We start from the raw sequence: 25,000 nt of genomic DNA on the forward strand, positions 1-25,000 counted from the left end.
GTTCCCCCCAGCGCTGCCAGTGCCCCTCACTCCCGACCCGCAGCCCCCATAGCCCAGCCCTGGGTTCCCCCCAGCTCTGCCAGTGCCCCTCACTCCCGACCCGCAGCCCCCATAGCCCAGCCCTGGGTTCCCCCCAGCGCTGCCAGTGCCCCTCACTCCCGACCCGCAGCCCCCATAGCCCAGCCCTGGGCTCCCCCCAGCGCTGCCAGTGCCCCCTCACTCCCGACCCGCAGCCCCCATAGCCCAGCCCTGGGTTCCCCCCAGCTCTGCCAGTGCCCCTCACTCCCGACCCGCAGCCCCTGCTCTCCCAGCCCTGGGCTCCCCCCAGCGCTGCCAGTGCCCCTCACTCCCGACCCGCAGCCCCCATAGCCCAGCCCTGGGTTCCCCCCAGTGCTGCCCGTGCCCCTCACTCCCGACCCGCAGCCCCCATAGCCCAGCCTTGGGCTCCCCCCAGCGCTGCCCGTGCCCCTCACTCCCGACCCGCAGCCCCCATAGCCCAGCCTTGGGCTCCCCCCAGTGCTGCCCGTGCCCCTCACTCCCGACCCGCAGCCCCCATAGCCCAGCCCTGGGTTCCCCCCAGTGCTGCCCGTGCCCCTCACTCCCGACCCGCAGCCCCCATAGCCCAGCCTGGGTTCCCCCCAACTCTGCCAGTGCCCCTCACTCCCGACCCCGCAGCCCCCATAGCCCAGCCCTGGGTTCCCCCCAGTGCTGCCCGTGCCCCTCATGCCCGACCCGCAGCCCCCATAGCCCAGCCCTGGGTTCCCCCCAGTGCTGCCCGTGCCCCTCACTCCCGACCCGCAGCCCCCATAGCCCAGCCCTGGGCTCCCCCCAGTGCTGCCAGTGCCCCTCACTCCCGACCCGCAGCCCCCATAGCCCAGCCCTTGGTTCTCCCCAGCGCTGCCAGTGCCCCTCACTCCCGACCCGCAGCCCCTGCTGTCCCAGCCCTGGGTTCCCCCCAGTGCTGCCCGTGCCCCTCACTCCCGACCCGCAGCCCCTGCTGTCCCAGCCCTGGGTTCCCCCCAGTGCTGCCCGTGCCCCTCACTCCCGACCCGCAGCCCCCATAGCCCAGCCCTGGGCTCCCCCCAGCGCTGCCAGTGCCCCTCACTCCCGACCCGCAGCCCCCATAGCCCAGCCCTGGGTTCCCCCCAGCTCTGCCAGTGCCCCTCACTCCCGACCCGCAGCCCCTGCTGTCCCAGCCCTGGGCTCCCCCCAGTGCTGCCGGTGCCCCTCACTCCCGACCCGCAGCCCCCATAGCCCAGCCCTGGGCTCCCCCCAGCGCTGCCAGTGCCCCTCACTCCCGACCCGCAGCCCCCATAGCCCAGCCCTGGGTTCCCCCCAGCTCTGCCAGTGCCCCTCACTCCCGACCCGCAGCCGCTGCTGTCCCAGCCCTGGGTTCCCCCCAGCGCTGCCCGTGCCCCTCACTCCCGACCCGCAGCCCCCATAGCCCAGCCCTGGGTTCCCCCCAGCGCTGCCAGTGCCCCTCACTCCTGACCCGCAGCCCCTGCTCTCCCAGCCCTGGGTTCCCCCCAGCGCTGCCCGTGCCCCTCACTCCCGACCCGCAGCCCCTGCTCTCCCAGCCCTGGGTTCCCCCCAGTGCTGCCCGTGCCCCTCACTCCCGACCCGCAGCCCCCATAGCCCAGCCCTGGGTTCCCCCCAGCTCTGCCAGTGCCCCTCACTCCCGACCCGCAGCCCCCATAGCCCAGCCCTGGGTTCCCCCCAGGGCTGCCCGTGCCCCTCATGCCCGACCCGCAGCCCCCATAGCCCAGCCCTGGGTTCCCCCCAGTGCTGCCCGTGCCCCTCACTCCCGACCCGCAGCCCCCATAGCCCAGCCCTGGGTTCCCCCCAGTGCTGCCCGTGCCCCTCACTCCCGACCCGCAGCCCCCATAGCCCAGCCCTGGGCTCCCCCCAGCGCTGCCGGTGCCCCTCACTCCCGACCCGCAGCCCCTGCTAGCCCAATCCTGTGCTCCCCCCCAGCTCTGCCGGTGCCCCTCACTCACGACCCGCAGCCCCTGCTGTCCCAGCCCTGGGTTCCCCACAGCGCTGCCCGTGCCCCTCACTCCCGACCCGCAGCCCCCATAGCCCAGCCTTGGGCTCCCCCCAGCGCTGCCAGTGCCCCTCACTCCTGACCCGCAGCCCCTGCTAGCCCAGCCTTGGGCTCCCCCCAGCGCTGCCCGTGCCCCTCACTCCCGACCCGCGGCCCCTGCTCCCCCAGCCCTGGGCTCCCCCACAGGTCTGCTGGTGCCCCTCATTCCCGACCCACAGCCCCTGCTAGCCCAGCCCTGGGTTCCCCCCAGCGCTGCCAGTGCCCCTCACTCCCGACCCGCAGTCCCCATTGCCATCCTGGTGCCAGTATTCTGGGTCTCTCCTCAGCAGAGTTCACCGATTATATGAAAATGGAGCAGAATTTTGTGCTGTGTTACGATCTGTGCTGAGGAGAGCCCAAGGGTGGGGTGCACTGTGGTCAGCACTGACTTTGATTTGAAAGGAGAGCGCCCCCTACTGAGCCCCCCGCCCCGCCCCCCTGCAGCACGGCCCCCCTTACTGAGCTCCCCGCCCCGCCCCCTGCAGCACGGCCCCCCCTACTGAGCCCCCCGCCCCCTGCAGCACGGCGCCCCCTACTGAGCCCCCCGCCCCCTGCAGCACGGTCCCCCCTACTGAGCCCCTCGCCCCGCCCCCTGCAGCACAGCGCCCCCTACTGAGCCCCCCGCCCCGCCCCCTGCAGCACGGCGCCCCCTACTGAGCCCCCCGCCCCCTGCAGCACGGCCCCCCGTACTGAGCCCCCCCGCCCCGCCCCGCCCCCTGCAGCACGGCCCCCCCTCGCCCTGCACTGGGACATTGGGCTCAGCGCTGACCCAGTCCCCCATACCAAGGCAGGCAGGGCCCTGTGAGGGGGGCTGGGGCCCGGTTCCCACCCCTGCATGTTTACCTACCAGCCCTTCTGCTCCGGGGCCGAGGGAGGTGACGGCCAGGTCGTTGCCGTTCGGGTCGAAGGCGTTGATCTCGATGCCCCAGTTGTTCTGCGGCTGCTTGAACCAGTTCTGCAGCACGTGCTTGAAGTCGATGCTCTGCCAGTGGCCGAGGCGGGAGTGCAGGTCAATCTTTAGGGAGCGGATGCGGATGTGGCGGCTGCCCTCCTCGGTGACGGGCTTGAGGCGCAGGATCTGCAAGTAGACGGTGGAGGTGTGCTGCACGGGCCGCAGGTACACCCACAGCTGGGCCTTCACCACCTTGGTGAACATGATCTTGGGGCTGAAGTTGAAGTAGCAGCAGTGGGGGTTCCCCTCTATCTGCACCACCGGGTCCGCTGCGGGGGTGGGGGGAAAGCACACGTGAGCGGAGCTGCCTCCCGGCTCTGGACACCTGCTGCCCAGCCCCCAGGAGCCACAGCCAGGCCCTCGCTGAATGTGAACTCCTCCCAGAGCCTTAGGAGGTGAAGGTCGGGTCATAGGTTACTAGGCCATTTCCCCTCTATCTGCACTACTGTCTTGCATCCGGCCTCTGACCCCAATGCCGTGATCTTACACAGGCAGGGATCGGGATTGAGGGGCAGTGGCCGAGCTGGGGGGATCCAACGCTGGCATAGTGGGCGGGGAGGGGGAGTTGCCAAGGCACTGAAGATCTGTGGGTAGTGGGGGATGGATCCCCGGGCTGACATAGCGGGGCAGGGCTATGGGTCAGGACTGAGGAGCACATGCCGAGCCGGGACCAGCCCATGGTGCATTTCTTCCAAGCTGCCTGTCACTGATCCGCTTTCCCCCTATGTCAGAAAAGCAGACCCAGAGCAGACCCTGCTCGGGGGGAGCAGGGATCCTGAGCCCCCCTCAGCCCCCCTAATGCACAGCCAGGGAACTGACGGCCTCTCTGTCAGGCATCTCGGGGAGTCTCAGCTGCACCCCCACAGAACTGGACAAACCCCCAACCCGGTGACGCACTGGGTCATCCCTAGATTCCAGTTTCCAACACTCAGCACCGAGTCCGCAGGGGCATGGAACCCAGGAGTCCTGTCACCAGAACACCTGCACCAAAATCTAATAACCCCCGGCCCTGATCTAGCTTCCTCCACCTGAGACAGCCTGGATCATCCCACCAGGCCCTGAAATGCTGCCACCTCCGGGGTGGAACAGGCCAGCTGTGTAACAGCTCCAGCAAAGCTACACAAGGAGTTAGGATGGTGAGGGAAGAGCCTGCATCCAGCGGTAACTCCAGGAGAAATGGAGAGGGGCAGCAGAACAAAAGTGCCAGGGCTGAGCCCTGCGAAAACTGTTGGACTCTGTAAAGACCATGGCCTCTCCCTGGAGCCTCACTTGCCAAATATCACCACCAGCAGCACAGCGCCCCCTAGTGCCACGCTGGGACAATGGGGCCAGCCCTGCCTGCCAGGGGAGAGCGCCCCCTGCTGAGCCCCCCACCCTGCTGCCTGCAGTACAGTGCCCCCTAGTGCCACACTGGGGCATCGGGGCCAGCCCTGCCTGCCAGGGGAGAGCGCCCCCTGCTGCCTGCAGTACAGCACCGCCTAGTGCCACACTGGGGCATCGGGGTCAGCCCTGCCTGCCAGGGGAGAGCGCCCCCTGCTGCCTGCAGTACAGCGCCCCCTAGTGCCACACTGGGGCATCGGGGTCAGCCCTGCCTGCCAGGGGAGAGCGCCCCCTGCTGCCTGCAGTACAGCGCCCCCTAGTGCCACACTGGGGCATCGGGGCCAGCCCTGCCTGCCAGGGGAGAGCGCCCCCTGCTGCCTGCAGTACAGCGCCCCCTAGTGCCACACTGGGGCATCGGGGCCAGCCCTGCCTGCCAGGGGAGAGCGCCCCCTGCTGCCTGCAGTACAGCACTGCCTAGTGCCACACTGGGGCATCGGGGCCAGCCCTGCCTGCCAGGGGAGAGCGCCCCCTGCTGCCTGCAGTACAGCGCCCCCTAGTGCCACACTGGGGCATCGGGGCCAGCCCTGCCTGCCAGGGGAGAGCGCCCCCTGCTGCCTGCAGTACAGCGCCCCCTAGTGCCACACTGGGGCATCGGGGCCAGTCCTGCCTGCCAGGGGAGAGCGCCCCCTGCTGAGCTCTCCTCCCCATCTGCAGGAATGGGGTTATTTTTCAAATCTATATTGATTTTCGGGTTTCTACTGCCTGGGTGACCCAGGAAGGGGCAGGGGGCAGGCCACAGGAGCCTGCGAGGGGTGTATTTGGTCCAGTCAAGTGGTCTTTGTGTAAGGACAATGGGGTGCCAGCAGGGGAGCATGCTGCCTCCTTTGTGTGGGTGCTGGTCGCCCATTACAATGGGACTAGCAGGGGCGCTGAGTCCTAAGGAACTCATGCCACTGGTGACGTGAACCAGGCTGTCTGGCTCTGGGTGAACTTCCTGAACTCAGCCCTGCCCCAAAGCTGGGAGCCAGGGTGGCTGCGCTCACCACGTCTCCCATCACTTGTTTGTGTCCGAGGGCAAGTGTGCACCTTCCCTGGAGATTGGCGGGGCCGGGGGATGGGGAAGGCTGCCAGGAACATGCTGGCATCTGCCAAGGGAAACATTTATCCAAGCCGAACCGGCACAGCAGATGGAATGGGGAGCGGCAAACACACGTCTGGGCCTCGGAATCCCAGGAACTCGGCGATTCTGCAGCACTTGGCTGCCCGCAGAGCAGAACTATGAGCCCAGGGGGAAGGCAGGCCCCTCCCCGTGCCACGGGCCGGCGGCACAGAGCCACCAGGCTGTGCGGGAGCAGTGTCAAGGCTGGGAGCCCCCCGAAGCTAGGGCCGTGCTGCCCTCTGTGCCAGGAGGAATTGAGGCCCGCTGAGGAGGGGCGGTGCTGCACGAGGTGTAAAACCCAGGGCCTGCCCCTGACTGCACACAGCTCAGGGCTACAGGTGGTGAAGGTCCAGGTTCTCCTGAGGAGACCAGCTCTGTCCCTCGCAGATGTCAGCACGAGAGCCACGTGCAAAGAATCTCTGGCCCCTTCTCTCCTTGGCAGCCCTTAGCTGGGGCAGTCAGGACATTCTCTGGGGTTAGGAGGGCACCAAAACCTCCCGAGCCCCAGTGCTGGCTCTGCTCCAGGGTCACATGCAGGACCAGGACTGCCAAGCCATTTCCCCTTGGAGCTGGGGAATAAAATTACAACTGTGCTCACCCAGAGCCCGGAGAAGAGGGGGATGGGGGAGACAGGGAGCCCGGACTCCTGGGTTCTATTCCCAGTTCTGATGCTGACTTGTCATGTGACCTTAGGGCAAGTCGTGCCTCGTCTCTGTGCCCCGTCTGTGAAATGAGGCTGTGAAGCGACCTGTGGTGAGCAGCACCCGCTTCATTAGCTCAGAGGGGGGGAACAGGGCTGCGGAGGGCAGCATGTCCTAGCTGAATCACTGACACCAGCCTGCCGTGGGCGCTGTCAGAGCAGGGCCGGGAGCCCGGTGCCGTGGGCGCTGTCAGAGCAGGGCCGGGAGCCCCGTGCCGTGGGTGCTGTCAGAGTGGGGCCAGGTGCCGTGGGCACTGTCAGAGCAGGGCCGGGAGCCCGGTGCCATGGGCACTGTCAGAGCGGGACCGGGTGCCGGGGGCGCTGTCAGAGCGGGGCCGGGAGCCCCGTGCCGTGGGTGCTGTCAGAGTGGGGCCAGGTGCCGTGGGCGCTGTTGGAGCGGGGCCGGGTGCCATGGGCGCTGTCGGAGCGGGGCCGGGTGCCCCGTGCCGTGGGCGCTGTCAGAGTGGGGCCAGGCGCTGTCGGAGCAGGGCTGGGTGCCATGGACGCTGTCAGAGTGGGGCCGGGTGCCCCGTGCTGTGGGCGCTGTCGGAGTGGGGCCGGGAGCCGTGGGTGCTGTGGGAGTGGGGCCAGGAGCACCGTGCCGTGGGTGCTGTCAGAGTGGGGCCAGGTGCCGTGGGCGCTGTCGGAGCGGGGCTGGGTGCCCTGTGCCGTGGGCGCTGTCAGAGTGGGGCCAGGCGCTGTCGGAGCGGGGCCGGGTGCCCCGTGCTGTGGGCGCTGTCGGAGCGGGGCTGGGAGCCGTGGGTGCTGTGGGAGTGGGGCCGGGAGCACCGTGCCGTGGGTGCTGTCAGAGTGGGGCCAGGCGCTGTCAGAGCGGGGCCAGGTGCCGTGGGCGCTGTCGGAGCAGGGCCGGGAGCTGGCTGTGGGGCGGAAATAGGGGGAGCTGGTTGGGGGATGGGAATCGGGAGCTAGGTGGGATGGGGTGGTGCCCCCCAACTTTTTTCCCTGGTACACACGCAACACCCTTTGCACACCCATCCCCCGAAAGCGCTGCTGGCTCTGACCCTCCCTTTTGGGGAAACATCTGGGTTGAATTGAGCGGGGAATTTCTCCCCCGTCCTCGCCCGGTGCCCCCCCCGCACACGCACCGGTCAGGTTTAATAGCACCCAGCTGCAGCGCTGGGCCATTTGCTGTGAACCGAGGCCTCCACTAACAGATAGGGGTCATGACACCAACCGGGGGCCAGGAATGTCACCCGCCCAGCCCCCCGCGCCCACAAGGGGCTCCCATAAACCAAAGTGACAGGGGCCGGGGGGCCTTGCGGTGCTTTGCTAACAAACCCCTCCCAGCAATTTGCTGAGCACAAGCTCCCTATTAAATCCACTCTCCTGGGAGCAGCCCATAAAAGTACTTTCCTCTCTCTGCCCCCTTCCCCTTCCCCTTCCCCTCCCTGTCGACTCTTAAAGCCACAGCACGGCTCTGCCTTCCAGTCCCCGGCCCTGCTGGGGGCAGAGCCATGGCCAGTGACGCTCCGCAGCGCCTCCTTCTGGCCACAATGGGGCCAGCACCATGGGGGAGGGAGACAGTGGGGATCCTCGGGGCTCTGCGGCACATGGGGGGTCCCCCGCTTGCCCCCAACCCCAGAAGGGCCCTGCTGTGTGCTGGGCTCAGGCAGGGGTGCCAGGTGCGTGGCTCTCAGCAGCTGCCCCACGCCAGGCCCAGGGCAGCAGGAGGGGAAAGGCAGGACCCAGCCTCTGCAACCCTCTGAGCCATGGGACCCCCTGCAGTGTGCATTGTGGGGCACCGGGACCCAGAGCTGGGCCAGGCCCCACTGACCCACAGCTCTCAGGGGCCCTCAGCCAGTGGGCAGCCCCCCTGGCCTGCACCAGGGACTGACACAGCAAAGGGGGAGCAGGGCGGGGCAGGGAGGTGACAATCTGGGAGTGGAGGGAGCCAGCCCAAGCATGGCAGATGCAGGCAAGTTTAGCTCTGCTGGTGCCCCTCACTCCCGACCCGCAGCCCCTGCTAGCCCAGCCCTGGGCTCCCGCCTTCCCCGGCTCTGCCGGTGCCCCTCACTCCCGACCCACAGCCCCCTGGGCTCCCCCCTTCCCTGGCTCTGCCGGTGCCCCTCACTCCCGACCCGCAACCCCCTGCTCTCCCACCCCTGGGCTCCCCCCTTCCCTGGCTCTGCCGGTGCCCCTCACTCCCGACCCACAGCCCTTGGTGAGACCATGAAGCTCATGTCACTTGTGGCCTGAGGCAAACATGAGTCCTGGCCTCCAGAGGCAGGTTTGTGTCTGAGCTGCCTCCCCCTTGGGTGTGGGGCAGGGAACTCCCTCCGGGGCGACCCCCGCCCCTGCTCCCCACGTGCAGCTGGCTGCCGAGGAGGGCACCGCTGCCCGCTAACGCTGCTCTTGGCATGCTGGCCGCCCGCCGTGCCAAGATGCTATTCCCGTTGCCCTGGCAACCAGGGGCAGAAAGGTTCCCGGGACACTGGCTGCAGCGGGTGGGGGCGGCTCTTTGTTCCCAGGGCTGGCACGGAGCTGGGCAGGGGGCTCTGGGCTTCGCTCCAGGCTCACCTGGGCCCGGGCACCGCAGATTCATGGCCCAGCGGCCCCCGCTCCCCAGCCTGCCTATTGGAGGGTCCCAGCCCTGCAGCTGTGTTCACCCTTTGGGCTCTCGTCCGAGCCGCTAGCCCCAGCTCCCAGACGAGGAGCCAAGGCTCCCACTTCAAGGCCGGCACTGCCCCGCTTGGCTCCAGCCCAGCAGCCAGTGAGGCTGAATCCTCGGGTGCCAACCCCCCCAGCAGAGGGATGGCGTGGGCCTGCTCGCCGGGCACGGAGCCCCTGGCAGCTGGCCCGGGTCGCTAGGGCCGGCAGCTGGTGCTGCAGCTTCAGGCAGCCTGTGTGAACTAGATTGGGAGGGGCCCAGTCCTGGCCTGGAGGTGCCAAACCCCGGCGTGCCAGCAGGCCAGAACTCCCCGCACCCCAAGAGGCGGGTCCCTGGGGGCAAGCGGCCTGGCAGGGCTGGGGAGCAGCTGATACACTTGATGCCCTTCATCTTTCTGGTCTAGCAGCAGCCACCGGTGCCGTGTAAACCCCCGTCCCAGAGACTCACACTCCATCCATCCATCCATCCTGCTCTTCCAGGAGATTCTGCCTCCCTGTCTGCCGGTGCCCTTCTCTGCCGACCCGCAGCCCCTGCTGTCCCAGCCCTGGGTCCCCCCCAGCTCTGCCAGTGCCCCTCACTCCCGACCCGCGGCCCCTGCTAACCCAGCCCTGCCCCCCAGCTCTGCCAGTGCCCCTCACTCCTGACCCGCGGCCCCTGCTGTCCCAGCCCTGGGTTCCCCCCAGCTCTGCCGGTGCCCCTCACTCCCGACCCACAGCCCCTGCTAGCCCAGCCCTGGGCTCCCCCCAGCTCTGCCGGTGCCCCTCACTCCCGACCCACAGCCCCCTGCTGGCCCAGCCCCAGGCCCCCCAGCTCTGCCAGTGCCCCTCACTCCCGACCCGCAGCCCCTGCTGTCCCAGCCCTGGGTCCCCCCCAGCTCTGCCAGTGCCCCTCACTCCCGACCCACAGCCCCCTGCTAGCCCAGCCCTGGGCTCCCCCCAGCGCTGCCGGTGCCCCTCACTCCCGACCCACAGCCCCCTGCTGGCCCAGCCCCAGGCCCCCCAGCTCTGCCAGTGCCCCTCACTCCTGACCCGCGGCCCCTGCTGTCCCAGCCCTGGGTCCCCCTCTAGCTCTGCCAGTGCCCCTCACTCCCGACCCGCAGCCCCTGCTAGCCCAGCCCTGGGCTCCCCCCAGCTCTGCCGGTGCCCCTCACTCCCGACCCGCAGCCCCTGCTAGCCCAGCCCTGGGCTCCCCCCCAGCTCTGCCGGTGCCCCTCACTCCCGACCTGCAGCCCCCCCCCCCAGCTTTTTTAATTTGCTCTGGGCTCCATGGCACCCTAATGGTGAGATTTGAGAGTGAGGTTTGTTGGGTTTCACACTGTGCCCCCCCTTAATCTCCCTTCATTAACTTCCCCTCCCCCCACCTCAAAGGTCAGCAGGGTCACGGGTAGCCAATAAATGGTTTTAGGACCCAATTAACCTTCCCTAGTTTCTTGTGCAGTTAAAAAAAGGGGGGGGGCTGTGCTGAGGGGCGGGGTGGGGAGGGTGAGGAGAACCTGAGAGGTTTATGGGCCCTACAGCCTATAAAACCTTCCTTTCCTTCTGTTCAGGAACCATAAAAACCCACCCGCAATTGCCAAGCCAAATTCATAATAATAACGCTGGAAGACAGCGCATGGGGGGGTGGGTGTTGGAGTTGGGGGGGTCACCTGCCCTAGGATCACACAAGCCAGGCCTTCCCCTCCTCTGACAGCCCCTCCTAGTGGGGCTTGCGGTCCCACTGAGATGGGTGAGGGGTTTGGGGGTGGATGGCGGTTAGGTTCCCTCCCCCCTCAGCAGTCAGGTGGGGTGGGACATGGGCTCTGGTATTTATTTGGGGGGGGGCAAGTGAAGGGAATGGGGGGGCGGGTGGGGAGCAGCAAACGTTCACACGGGTGAGGAGCAAAACCCCCGGCGTGTTCTCAATTTTATGGGTAATAAAATTTCAAAGCCACTCAAGTCTATTAATGGTCGAGAAGGAAATTTGTCCATGAGCTGCTGGAGGGAAGCGCCTGGCCCTACCATTCCTCACCCCCCCCCCCTTCCGCTCAGCCTTTGCACACCCCTCCACCCTGGCCAGACGCCCTGGCCCAACCTCACTGCCAGCCGACACTCCGGCACCAAAGCTGGCCCTGAGGCTGGGTAACCGGGCACTTCGCCATGCGCCGCGCCGGCCCGTGGTCTCGTCCCAGTGCCAGGGCTGCAGGGGGCAGCACGCGTTCCAGGGGCACCTGTGTATTGCCGCCTGAACATGCTGGGCTCAGGATGGAACAAGTCAAGGGCCCGGACTCTGGATCAGCCCCGGGAAAAGGCACCAGAGTCCAGTAGCACCCCCTCCGGGAGAAGGTAAAGCCAGGCAGTGTTTCCTAGTGGTTAGAGCAGGGGGACTGGGAGCCAGGACTCCTGGGTTCTCTCCCTGGCTCTGGGAGGGGAGTGGGGGCTGGTGGGTTAGAGCAGGGGGGGCTGGGAGCCAGGACTCCTGGGTTCTCTCCCTGGCTCTGGGAGGGGAGTCGGGGCTGGTGGGTTAGAGCGGGGGTCTGGGAGCCAGGACTCCTGGGTTCTCTCCCTGGCTCTGGGAGGGGAGTGGGGTCTAGTGGTTGGAGCAGGGGGGCTGGGAGCCAGGACTCCTGGGTTCTCTCCCTGGCTCTGGGAGGGGAGTGAGGGCTGGTGGGTTAGAGCAGGGGGCTGGGAGCCAGGACTCCTGGGTTCTATCCCTGGCTCTGGGAGGGGAGTGGGGTCTAGTGGTTGGAGCAGGGGGGCTGGGAGCCAGGACTCCTGGGTTCTCTCCCTGGCTCTGGGAGGGGAGTGGGGTCTAGTGGTTGGAGCAGGGGGGCTGGGAGCCAGGACTCCTGGGTTCTCTCCTTGGCTCTGGGAGGGGAGTGGAGGCTGGTGGGTTAGAGCCCCACCAGTGACCACCTCCCTGCGGTTTGCAGAGTCCAGGGAGCACTGGGAATAGGAGACTCACTATTACTTCATTAGCCCAGCTGGGGCCAAGGTCAGTATCACGCCTTGAGTGTAAGCTTCTTTGGGCAGCGGCTGTCTGTGCCGCGCCCAGCGCAGTGGGACCTGGGCCACGGATGGGTGACAGGATACTGCAGGGATATGAATAATGGCAAGAACTGTCCCCCTTTCCATTGCTGGGGAAACTGAGGCACGGATTGGGCTGTGACTTGCCCAAGTTCCCACAGTGAGTCAATGGCAAAGCAGGGAGCAGAGCCTGGGCCTCCTGGCTCCCACCTCCACCTCTCTCTAACCACTAGGCAATGAGCTGTGAGCAGCCACTGGAGACATGCCTGCAAAGTCCCTGCTGTGCCTTCTCCTCTTGCTGCCCCCAGGGGACGCCGCGCCAGCCCCAGGATCAGGCCCAGTCCGGGCAGACCGGCTGCACTTTTCGGCCATTCCCCTGCACACATCCTGCTGGAGAGGTGGGAGACTCAGTACCCCTGGTGCCTGGTGTGGTTGGTTACTTTGCTTCTGGTTTGCCTGGGTTTACCTCACCCCCACCCCAGGGCTGGATCTGAGCTGGAGAGGTTCCTACCCAGAACCCCAGTTCTCTCTGCAATGTGACCGAGGCTTGTCGGGGCCCAGGCAGGGATGGGACGGGACTTATTGCCTCTGCTCTGTGGCACTTGCTTCCTCAGCTGACGCCAAGCACCTCAACAACCCGCTCCCGAGGAGCCAGACTTGCAAAGGGGTTTGGGACCCCACCCAGCCCAGCGGAATGGAGAACCATCCCCACGTGGCCCCGGGGAAAGGACTGGCCCAGAGGCTGAGAGCTCCAGGCACAGCCGATGGTCCCCTGTTCCCAGGACTGCTGGGAAGTGTCCCAGCTGATCACATCCAGGAAGGTACAAGAGGCCTCCCAGGTACCCAAGGGCATCACCACGCAGAGCCAGGGGCACGGGGACTGGCTGCCAGGGCCTATCCCAGGCCAGGAGAAAGCAGGATGCAGAGACACTATGTCTGTGAGCAATGCTGTGTCTGGGGGTGCTCGAAGGGAGCAAAGACTTGATTAGAATGGGAATACATTGGTGTGTGTGAGAGAGAGGGAGAGAAAGGGGTTGTATGGGGATGGATGGAGAGAGAGGAAGTTGTGGTAGCTGGGTAGGTAGCCTGGTGTATATCTGGGTGGATGGATAGATTGATGGATGGACAGATGGAGGGGCTGTCTGAAGATAGCGAGCTATGATCATTAGACAATTAATTGAGAGACGTCCCTCGTATTATAGAACTAAGCCAGGACACGGCAGTGATCCGGAAAGCCCCAGCTGTAGCTTCCGTTCAGTTTGGCGGGTTTGTCTGTTGCACCTGCTGTCATGTGGAGTGGGATAAAGCGGAATGTGTTTGCCATGGTTTATTGCAGGGGGAGATCCCCGTGTCAGGGAATTCAGGGCAGTTCTGTATGAGCTTCACCTGTTTGCCATGACAATATACACTGCAGAGATAATCCCTGTCTGCAAAGTAGCCGCCTCTGGGGTGGGACTCACTCACAGTTTAACAGCCCACAGCAACCCAGCACAAGAGATCAGTGCAAGGGGTCATTGTTGGTTTGCAGGGTGCACACAAGAGCTGATGTTGGAAGTGTCCACCATCTTGTTACTGGGACAATCTACCTAGCACTAATGAAGGTGGCACATCTCTATGATACTAGGAAGTTAGTAGACCTAGCAGTGAAGGCGTGTCTCCATCTGCCGCTTAGCCATTGATTTGAAGAGTTAGAGACATTGGTGGAGGGAGAACAATGGCTGTTTTTAAGCAGCCAGGGTTACAGTGGAGGGGAGATCTCAGAAACACGAACGGCTCCATCCAGACACACGGAGGCTTGCTGGAAAGAGGAAAGAATGAAAGGAGATAATTCAACAAGAGCACGACAGCCGTACAAGAGCTCTTCTGCAACAAGAACCTGCAGACAAAGAGAAGGAAGTGAAAAGATCAGCCAGAGGAGACACGAGAGAATGGATGGAAAATCATAGACTTTAATTACTATAGCATGTCTCATAGACTTTAAGGTCAGAAGGGACCAATATGGTCATTTAGTCTGACCTCCCGCATGATGCAGGCCACAAAAGCTGACCCACCCACAACAGAATCTTCCAGCCTGCGACCCCTGCCCTATGCTGCGGAGGAAGGCGAAAAACCTCCAGGGCCTCTGCCAATCTACCCTGGAGGAAAATTCCTTCCCGACCCCAAATATGGCGATCAGCAGTACCCCGAGCATACAGGCAAGATTCTACAGCCGGACCCTCATTTTACCCGCGATTGCACGTTAATGCCTAATTGACTGTAATCACGTTATCCCTTCAAACCATTCCCTCCATAAACTTATCAAGTGAGAGAAGCTGGGGAGGTGCATGAGAGAAGGGATTCTAAAGCCCTTTTCTAGTACCTAAACATCACAGGTCTCGAACGTTTGTGGCATTGTGAAGGCCCGAGATGGTACAATGTTAACCCCAGAGGAAGGACAGAGAGTCCGTTGGGTTGTGCTCAGCCAGCCAGAACCGCTATCACACACCCAGAGATGGGAAGAACTAGAAACTTACCTATGTCCCTAGAAGCAATCACCTTTGAGGAAGTAACTAAGGCCATAAACCAATTGAAGGGTGGTAAAGCACCAGGCTATGTGAGATGGATGGTGAACGGTAAAGAGCTACAGAGGAGGTGGCAGGGAATGCCACGGGCAGGGTGTGCAGGACAGTTTGGGATAAGGAGATCTGTCCCATGGACTGGAGAAGATGTATCATCGGGGGACCAGCTTATTGGTGACAGCTGGAGAGGGGGGAGCCTCCTGTCTGGACCCGGAGAAGGTCATTTTTAATAGGATGAAAACTGCTGGTGGTGGAGAACAGGCTGGATTTTGTTCCAGTCGGTTGCGTTCAGAGCAGATTTCCCCCTTGAGGAGACCCGGGGAGAGGCTTAGAATCTCAGCAGAAGATGGTTTTTAACTTCCTTGATAAACACATATAAACCCTCTGGAAGATCCTCAGGGCTTGCCTACGCACACAGCGCTGTGTAGGAGAACTTCTCCCGTCAGCAGAGGTCCTGGGAGAACCTGCTGTCTGCCCCAGGACTGCCTCACTCAGGGGTGTGGATTTTCAGGGCTAAGCAACGTACTTACACCGATGTAAGGCTGTAGTGTAGACCAGTGCTTCTCAAAGCCGGTCCGCCACTTGTTCAGGGAAAGCCCCTGGCGGTCTGGGACGGTTTGTTTACCTGCCGCGTCCGCAGGTTCGGCCAATGGCGGCTCCCACTGGCCGCGGTTCGCCGGTCCAGGCCAATGGGGGCTGCGGGAAGGGCAGCCAGCACATCCCTCGGCCCGTGCCGCTTCCCGCAGCCCCCATTGGCGTGGAGCGGTGAACCGCAGCCAGTGGGAGCCGCGATCGGCCGAACCTGCGGACGCGGCAGATAAACAAACCGTCCCAGACCGCCAGGGCCTTTCCCTGAACAAGTGGCGGCCCGACTTTGAGAAGCACTGGTGTAGACCAAGCGGGAGACGCTGTGAAATCCCAGCAAAGATCGCTAATTTGATCAAAGCTTTGATGAGCCTGCATCAGGACAGAGCAGAGACACAGAATGGTTAAAGATTGTTACTGCTCTGAGGCAAGGGGGCTTCTCTTCTGCACGGTCACAGACTGTGACAAGAAGGGTGATGGCTGCTGGCCAGACCTCTGGTATCATGTGGGCTGGAGATAAGCTGCGGGACTTGGATTTTGCAGATGACATAGTCATCCTGGATACCAGCTTGGATGGAATTAAAAGATTCTTTCTGAGCAAAAAGCAGAAGCTGCCCCAGTGGGACTCCGTGTCAGTATATGGAAGACCAAGACCATGGAACAAGAGAATGCTGTCCGTGCTGGCCGATGTGTGATTGATGGAGAAGAGTACGGAAGAGTTGATGACTTTGTCTATCTTGGAAGTACAATATCTGCTAACAGCAGCTCACTACAGTGAAGGCAAGAATTGGCAAAGCCTGTGGATCATTCTCCCACTTGTCAAACGTCTGGAAGAGGAAGAAGATCCATCTACACGCTAAAATGAGATCATACAATGCTCCTGTTCTCCCAGCACTACTGTACACCTCCAAAAGGTGGCTGAGGGTCCAAGCGCACAGCAGGACGCTGGGTGCACTCCACCAGTGTTGTCTAAGAAGAATCGTGAGAATGAGCTGGAGAGATTGTGTAGCCAACGTAGAAGACAGAGATGGTGATGGTGGTTTGGCCATGTCATCCGGCTTCCCTGTGGCACAATCACAAGGTCCATCTTAGATTGGATCCCACCTGGAGGGAAGAGAAGGTGCGGAGGACACGGAACAGCCTATTACAGTGAGATCGGAAAGGAGACCGCCCGCATGGAGACAGCTCACAATGGAGTCAGACATCAGTCACCGAGCCAGCCGGGGGGAAACGGGTTGCCTCGTGCGCCTAGGCTAGGCACAGGAGGTGAAGTCTCAGTGGGTCTGAGTGAGTAGAGGAGACCCCAGAATATGCTCGGCTGGAGGGAGAATGGAATTTCCTGACCTGGGATTTTGCGTTGGCACTCTCAGTCTCAGAGGCAACACGCCAGGGGAAGTTTAGAGACCGCAGGTGGCCAGGAGCTGGGTGGTAAGTCTCACCCGGAAGAGAGTGGCCCGTATCCCCGCTATGCCGCATTATCCAGACCCCCCCACAGACTGCACTGTGGGTGACACACACACCCCCGGTACTCACTGGGCTCAGGAACAGCTGCAGCGTGGAGAAGGGGGGGTGTGGCCGACCGAGTGATGAGCAGCCACCGCCTACCAGACCTAGCAAGAGGATCACTGTGAGCAAAGCCAGAACGCCAGTCCCTGGGCCCCCAAGCACTTGGTGCTCTGTGACATTCCCTCAAGAGCGGAGACCCAGGAGGTCTGCGTTTGGACACACGGACCTTTCGAAGCTAATCTCCCACGGTCACTAACCCTGCAGCCCAACAGATCCTACCACCCCTGCTTCCCCCAACCTCTCAGCATGCCTAGATCCTCCAGCCCCCTTTGCTTCCTGGGGCAGGTTGTTTTCTGAGAGCCGTGATCCGGCGTTTGTGTCATCAGAGCGCAAACCCCTCCACCTGCTCCATGTCCTGGCATACCCTGAGTCCTGGCCCCTCTCTCTGCACCCACCTGCCCTGTTCTCTCCCCTCTGCTCACTGCCCGGGCCCAGGCTGGCCGGCAGGGTCGCATTTGGCCGCAGCTTGATGGGGGCAGCACTCGCAGCCCATCTGTCAGCCCCCTCAGGGAAGGAGGTTCCATTTATTGCCTGCCCTGGAGGCAGCCCAGCCCCTGGGATCAGGCCGTGGGTCTCTGCTGCTGGGGAGGGGCAGGGTGACGCTGACAGGCTGGAGGCCAACCCAGCCAGCCCAGCCTCGCCCCTGCCCTAGCAGGCCCTGCCCAAGGGCAGCTGCAGGCTGGGGAGCTCAATCCTGTGGCCTCTTCACACCCCGTCTCTGCGAGGCTGCAGCAAAGGGCCCAGCTGGTGCCAAGAGCAGTGGGATCTCACAAAGCGGCTGCTCTCCACTGACCTCCGGGTGACTCGCCTGCGCTGGGCCCCGGGTCAGCTCTGCAAAACCCACCAGCCCAGCTGAGCACGGTGGCCAAGGAGACAGAGCCCCAGGGCGGGACTCGCTCGGGCATATGGGCATCACCCAGCGGCTCGCCAACCTCCACCTGCTCATAGGACAGAGGCCTTTGGCCTCCGTGGCTCTCAGCCCTGCTCCTTTCACCCCAGCTGGACTCAACTATTCCACTGCAATAACCGCGGTGGTTTAGTCAAGAGCTGATGGTATTCCCCACATTCACCCAGCCTGGCCAGTGCCCCTCACTCCTGAACCGCAGATGGGCAAACGGAGGCGCGGGGCGGCGATGTGACTTGCACAAGCTCACACCATAAGTCAGTGACAGAACCAGGATTAGACCCTGCGAGTCCCGGCTTGCAGCCCCCTATGATAACCCTGGACGACCCTGCTCCGAGCCGGAGCCTGCGTGTCCTGCCAGCAGCGATGCCCTCACTGCCACAGCAGAACCTTGCTCCTGAATGGGCAGCATCTTACTGGCTGGGCCAGTGAGCCCAGCACCCTGCTAGCCCTGGCTGAGTCAGCGCTGCAGGCTACGCCCAGCAGATGTGGATCAGCGCCTGGCAAGCGAGGTTCGGGATCTGTCCAGGCCACTTGCTTTGGGGCTGCCCCATCCAATCAGCCAGAAGAACCCCATCGAAGGCACTCTGTGGAGCCCCAGGTGTGCATCTCCCTGCCCCTCCCAGGGCTGGCGAGCCCGGCGTGCCAGGCAAGCTCGGAGAGGCCCCTGGAGCGGCCTTGCCTGGGGGCCGAGTCCTTCAGATGTGGAGACCCGAAGTGCCACCTTCAAAGCCTGGCTCCGGCTGCCCGCTCTGGGCTCCTGCCCCCATCAGAAGGAGAGCCCCGAGCTCCTGCCAGGCGCCCAGCTCTGCCCTCCGGGGATGCTTTCAAACTAACTTTCTCCCTTGGCCAACTGGAGCAACCCCACCCCCTTCCCAGGAGCCAAAGCTGGGCTGTGCCCTGAGCCCCCTCCCCCGCAGCCGGCTTGGCAGGCAGGGAGAACCGCTCTGCACGACGGGCCGCCCCCCAGGCTGGGCAGAGGGGAGCCCCTGCCGAATTGCGGGGGGCAGCGCTCCCGGGGCCTGGCTCACTTCGGGCCAATGGCGGAACCGGACCAAACTTTCGCAGCTCGCCCCAGCGGCAGCCGCGTTCGCGGAGCCCGGCCGCAGACAATGCCCCGCGGGACGCCCCGAGCGGCCTCTGGTCCCTGCCCGCGGGGTGCGGGACTCAGCCCGGCACCAGGGGAGGGGGGCGGGAGCCAATAGCCCCCCCAGGGGAGCTGCTCCCCGCCCCCCGCGCAAGGACCCCGAGCGCTTCCCCCTGAAACGCGCTCTGGCCGCCGCGCGGAACGGGCGCAAAGTAGCCGGGTGCCTGGGGCGGCGAGCCGGGGGGTCCCCCAGGAAGTTCGCCTCTCGCTCCCCGGTTAACAAAGAAGCCACCTACTCTGCTGGGCCATGCTGATGACAGTCTCGGTGGTGGCGTGGTACTCGTCCTCCTCCAGGTACTCGTCCTGCGGGAAGGCGTCCCCCTGGAAGTCGTGCAAGTCCAGGAGCTGCTGCAGCGGGGGCGCCTTGGGCAGCAGCTGATTCACCACCTCCCGGGTGATGTTGGGCGCCTCCTTGAGCCGCAGCTTGCTCAGGATCTGCGACTTGATGCTCTCCAGCCTCATCTCCTTGCTGTGCTTCCGCCACAGGCAGACGGGGCAGCCCGGCTCCTCCGCCTCGGGCCCCGGGGGGGGCTGCCCGCCGCCGGCCCCTTTCTCCACCACCTCCCCCGGGGCCAGCGCCGCGGCCAGTGCCAGGGCGCACAGGAAGAGCGGGGACCTGCGCACCGACATGGCTGGACGGCCGGTTCCCCTCCTGCCTCCCCCCGCCTCTGGACTTGGGGCTCGGGCGGCTGGGGGGGGGGGGCTGTGATGGGGGCAGAGGTTCTGCGGGGCCGGCTGGGTGGGAGCCGGTAACTAGTGATGCTGGCCGGGGGGGGAGGCAAGAAAGACTCGGGGTTTTATATCCCAACTGAACTGTGTCGTCAAAAGCCTTGATTGGCTGGGGACGCAACAAAAGAGCCTCTGGCGAAAGGCTGTCACCGGAGGGGAGCGAGCCGCGCGAGGGGGGCCCCGCTCCGCGCCCGGCCCGGGGGAGGGGGCGGCCCCGGCAGCCCCTTAAAGAAACACGGACCCCCGGGGCAGGGCAGGGCTGGGGGAGCTGCTGCCTGAACCCGCCCCGGGGAACTTCTGGAGCCGGCAGCGCGAACCCGTGTCTGGGGGAACCCAAAGCAGCGAGTGTCTCCCAGCGGCCCCGGCTGAGCCCCCCCGCACATCCCCCAAGGGGGGGGGGGTCCGTGCCCAGCTTCCGGCCGGCTCGTGTCCCCGGCCGGGGCTGCCCAGCTGTCACCCCCCGGCGCCTCCGCTGCCCTGCGCTCACTGCGGCGCAGCGTCCGGCTTGGCACCTGGGTGCTGCCCGGCCCGGGTCCCACCGCTCCGGCCATTCCCCGCCTCTGCGCCGGTGCCCCCCGCACTCCCGCTCCCAGCCAGGGGGCCGGGAATCGCCCCTCGCCTTGCTTCGCTGCCCACGGGCGGAGCCGGCCACGTGGGACGGGGCGCTGGAGCCGCTGTCACGGGTGACAGGCCCGGGGCGAGGCGAGGCGGAGGGGCCCAAAGTGCAACTAGCGAATCATCCAGTGAAAATCCCCAAGTCTCCCTGTCCTGCTCTTTTCTAAAAGGAGGGAGAGAGAGAGAGAGAGAGAGAGATGGGTGTGTGTGTGTGGGGGGGGATCGATAGATAGATAGATAGATAGATAGATAGAGGGTGTGTGGAGATAGATTAGATAGGGGTGTATGGGGATGGATAGATGGATAGATAGATGGGGTGTGTGGGGATAGGTAGCTAGAGGGAGGGAGTGTGGGGGGATAGATAGATAGATATATAGAGGCCGTGTGGGGATGGATAGATAGATAGAGGGGATGTGGGGATAGATAGAGGGTGTGTGTGGGGATAGGTAGATAGAGGGAGGGTGTGTGGGGGGATAGATAGATAGATAGATAGAGGCCGTGTGGGGATGGATAGATAGATAGAGGGGGTGTGGGGATAGATAGATAGAGGATGTGTGTGGGGATAGGTAGATAGAGGGGGTGTGTGTGGGGGGATAGATAGATAGATAGATAGATAGAGGCCGTGTGGGGATGGATAGATAGATAGAGGGGGTGTGGGGATAGATAGATAGATAGATATGGTGTATGGGGATAGATAGATTGATAGATAGATGGGGTGTGTGGGAATAGGTAGATAGAGGGTGTGTGTGGGGATAGGTAGATAGATAGATGGTGTGTGTGGGAATAGATAGAGGGGGTGTGTGGGGATAGGTAGATAGAGGGAGGGTGTGTGGGGGGATAGATAGATAGAGGGGGTGTGGGGATAGATAGATAGATAGATGCCATGTGGAGATGGATAGATAGAGGGGGCATGGGGATAGATAGGTAGAGGGTATGTGTGGGGATAGGTAGATAGAGGGAGGGTGTGTGGGGGGATAGATAGATAGATAGATAGATAGATAGATAGATAGATAGATAGATAGATAGATAGATAGATAGATAGAAGCCGTGTGGGGATGGATAGATAGATAGAGGGGGTGTGGGGATAGACAGATAGATAGAGTGTGTGTGGGGGGGATAGGTAGATAGAGGGAGGGTGTGGGGGGGGATAGATAGATAGATGGGGTGTGTGGGAATAGATAGAGGATGTGTGTGGGGATAGGTAGATAGAGGGAGGGTGTGTGGGGGGGATAGATAGATAGAGGGAGGGTGTGTGGGGGGATAGATAGGTAGAGGGGGTGTGGGGATAGACAGATAGATAGATAGAGTGTGGGGGGGGATAGGTAGATAGAGGGAGGGTGTGGGGGGGATAGATAGATAGATGGGGTGTGTGGGAATAGATAGATAGAGGATGTGTGTGGGGATAGGTAGATAGAGGGAGGGTGTGTGGGGGGATGGATAGATAGATAGATAGATAGATAGATAGATAGATAGATAGATAGATAGATAGATAGATAGAGGCCGTGTGGGGATGGATAGATAGATAGGGGGTGTGTGGGGATAGACAGATAGATAGATAGAGTGTGTGTGGGGGGGATAGGTAGATAGAGGGAGGGTGTGGGGGGGATAGATAGATAGATGGGGTGTGTGGGAATAGATAGATAGAGGATGTGTGTGGGGATAGGTAGGTAGAGGGAGGGTGTGTGGGGGGGATAGATAGAGGGAGGGTGTGTGGGGGGATAGATAGGTAGAGGGGGTGTGAGGATAGACAGATAGATAGATAGAGTGTGTGGGGGGGGATAGGTAGATAGAGGGAGGGTGTGGGGGTATAGATAGATAGATGGGGTGTGTGGGAATAGATAGATAGAGGATGTGTGTGGGGATAGGTAGATAGAGGGAGGGTGTGTGGGGGGGATAGATAGAGGGAGGGAGGGTGTGTGGGGGGATAGATAGATAGAGGGGGTGTGGGGATGGATAGATTGAAGGTGTGTGGGGATAGATAGGTAGAGGGGGTGTGGGGATAGATAGATAGATATCTAGATAGATAGATAGAGGGGGGAGGGGGGATAGATAGAGGGTGTGTGTGGGGATAGATAGATAGAGGGAGGGAGGGTGTGTGTGGGGATAGATAGAGGGTGTGGGGGGATAGATAGATGGATAGACAGATAGAGGGGGTGTGTGAGGATGGATAGATAGAGGGGAGTGTGGGGATAGAGGGAGGGAGGGTGTGGGGTTAGATAGATAGATGGGGTGTGTGGCGATAGATAGATAGATAGATAGATAGATAGATAGATAGATAGATAGATACAGGGGGTGTAGACCAGGGGTGAGCAAAGTTTTTGGCCCAAGGGCCACATCTGGGTATGGAAATTGTATGGCAGGCCATGGATGCTCACAAAATTGGGGGTTGGGGTGCAGAAGCGGGTGAGGGCCCTGACTGGGGAAGTGGGCTCTGGCTGCGGGGGGTGGGATCTGGGGTGGGATGGGGGTGAGGGGTTGAGGGTAGAGGAGGGTGCTCCGGGCTGGGACTGAGGGGTTTGGAAGGCGGGAGGGGGATCAGGGCTGGGGTAGGGGTTTGGGGTGCAGGAAGGGGTCAGGGGTGCAGGTTCTGGGTGGCGTTTACCTCAAGCAGCTCCCAGGAGCAGCAACTTGTCCCCCCTCCGGCTCCTACGTAGAGGCCCGGCCAGGTAGCTCTGTGCGCTGACCCACCCCCAACCTGTGCTCATTTATTTGTCATTATTATTAGTAATAAACCGTCTGGGGGCAGAGGTGCTGGAACTGGAGGTGCTGGGGGGCTGTTGCACCCCCTGTCTTATCATATCCAGGGTTTCCAGTTTGGTTTATTGGCTCTCAGCCCCCCACTGTATGAATTGTTCCAGCCCCCCTGTCTGGGGGCAGCAAGGTGGGGAAAACCCCTGTTTGTTCGGCATAGTTTATTGATTGTTGTAACAAGTCCCCCGCGTGGAGAGAGCCAGCGGGAAAGCCACTAGCAGGAGAGGTCTTGCCAGATGTTTCAGCACATCTGTTCAAGGAAAAAGGACTCCGCTCCCCTCGAATGTGTGCTAAGAAATGTACGAACCAGAGCCATGCTCTAGGACCCCAGGGCAAACTGACTCGTGTCCTGGATTATTAGCATTGTTTTTATCCCACATGGCGCAGCCCAGCTGGAAACGGCAATGGAGCTGGGAACACCAGCTATGTCCCCACCCCATTCCCATCAGAACCATGGAGAGTGAAACAACATGGAGCAGCCTGGCCCACAACATGGCCTACCTGGAGTCAGGGTGCGTGAGGTGTGCAAGGGGCCATCCGACAGCTCCGCTCCCTGGAGACACGAATTCCAAGCCCACCTGGAGCGACTCAGCCCCTGGCCCTGTGTCGTGCGAGGGCAGCAGCTCAGCGCTGGGGCCATGGGCCAGTCCGCTACAGAGACCAGCTGAGCATTCGGTGCATGGAAGCCATTCAGAGGAGTCCACACAAATCAAGGCCCAGGCTAGGGCCGTTCCAGATCAGGGCAGAGGGTGGGGGCTGCAGTCTAGTCTTAAGGCCAGAAGGGCCCATTTGTTCATCCAGCCTGATGTGCAACACAGACCCATTAACCTCTGCCCCATTCCCCCGCGCTGAGCCCAGGGGCCTGGGCTTGGCTACAAGGCCTCCAGCCTGGAGCTGAAGCCATCAAGACCTGGAGAATCTGCCACTTCCCTGGGAGTTTGTTTGAGTGGCTCCTTCCGAGCGTCTCTGGGTAAAAAAGTTAAAAACGTATGGGTTGGATGAATGGACGATAAAGTGGATAGAAAGCTGACTAGATTGTCGGGCTCACCAGGTAGTGATCAATAGCTCCATGCCTAGTTGGCAGCCGGTATCAAGCGGAGTGCCCCAAGGGTCGGTCCTGGGGCCGGTTTTGTTCAACATCTTTATCATTGATCTGGATGATGGGAAGGATTGCACCCTCAGCAAGTTCGCAGATGACACTAAGCTGGGGGGAGAGGTAGATACGCTGGAGGGTAGAGATAGGGTCCAGAGTGACCTAGACAAATTGGAGGATTGGGCCAAAAGAAATCTGATGAGGTTCAACAAGGACAAGGGCAGAGTCCTGCACTTAGGAAGGAAGAATCCCATTCATTGTTACAGACTAGGGACCGAATGGCTAGGCAGCAGTTCTTCAGAAAAGAACCTGGGGATTACAGCGGACGAGAAGCTGGATATGAGTCAGCAGTGTGCCCTTGTTGCCAAGAAGGCTAACGGCATATTGGGCTGTATTAGTAGAAGCATTGCCGGCAGATCGAGGGAGGTGATTATTTCCCTCTATTGAGCATTGTGAGGCCACACCTGGAGTATTGCGTCCAGTTTTGGTCCCCCCCACTGCAGAAGGGATGTGGACAAATTGGAGAGAGTCCAGCAGAGGGCAATGAAAATGATTAGGGGGCTGGAGCACATGACTTAGGAGAGGCTGAGGGAACTGGGGTTATTTAGTCTGCAGAAGAGAAGAGTGAGGGGGGATTTGATAGCAGCCTTCAACTACCTGAAGGGGGTTCCAAAGAGGATGGAGCTCGGCTGTTCTCAGTGGTGGCAGATGACAGAACAAGGAGCAATGGTCTCAAGTTGCAGTGGGGGAGGTCTAGGTTGGATATCAGGAAACACTATTTCACTAGGATGGTGGTGAAGCACTGGAATGGGTTCCCTAGGGAGGTGGTGGAATCTCCTTCCTTAGAGGTTTTTAAGGTCAGGCTTGACGAAGCCCTGGCTGGGATGATTTCGTTGGGGTTGGTCCTGCTTTGATCAGGGGGTTGGACTAGATATCTCCTGAGGTCCCCTCCAACCCTGAGATTCTCTGATTCTGTGAAAATATCCCATGGTGTGCAGCCAGCTGGCACTTCAGTGCTGGGTGGAATGAATCTGGGGCAAAGTCCTCGCTCAGCCTGGTCTCCCAGAGGGCTCTGCCTGCCCAAGGAGCCTGGCCCTGTCCCATAGTCTGCTAAGCCCTTAGGGAGGGGAAGCTCTGTCTGAACCTAAGGCCTTACAGTATCTTCAACCCAGCTGCCTTTCAGCTCCCAATGCCCTGAGCTGCCTGG

At 62.3% G+C, this 25,000-nt stretch overlaps 1 protein-coding gene across 1 annotated transcript in view; it reads right to left on the minus strand.

Moving 5' to 3' along the window:
* Positions 1 to 19,235, minus strand: part of GDF11 (growth differentiation factor 11) — a 33,306-nt gene extending 14,071 nt beyond the window's left edge. The window contains exons 1-2 of the mRNA XM_065419427.1: positions 18,842 to 19,235; positions 2,931 to 3,304 (exon numbers count right to left, since the gene is read on the minus strand). Coding sequence (XP_065275499.1) covers positions 2,931 to 3,304; positions 18,842 to 19,235 — 768 coding nt within the window. The remainder of the gene's footprint in view (positions 1 to 2,930; positions 3,305 to 18,841) is intronic.
* Between the last annotated feature and the right edge of the window lie 5,765 nt (positions 19,236 to 25,000).

This window comes from Emys orbicularis, chromosome 19, assembly GCF_028017835.1.
Source record: "Emys orbicularis isolate rEmyOrb1 chromosome 19, rEmyOrb1.hap1, whole genome shotgun sequence".
In the NCBI taxonomy this organism is placed as follows: Eukaryota; Metazoa; Chordata; order Testudines; family Emydidae; genus Emys; species Emys orbicularis.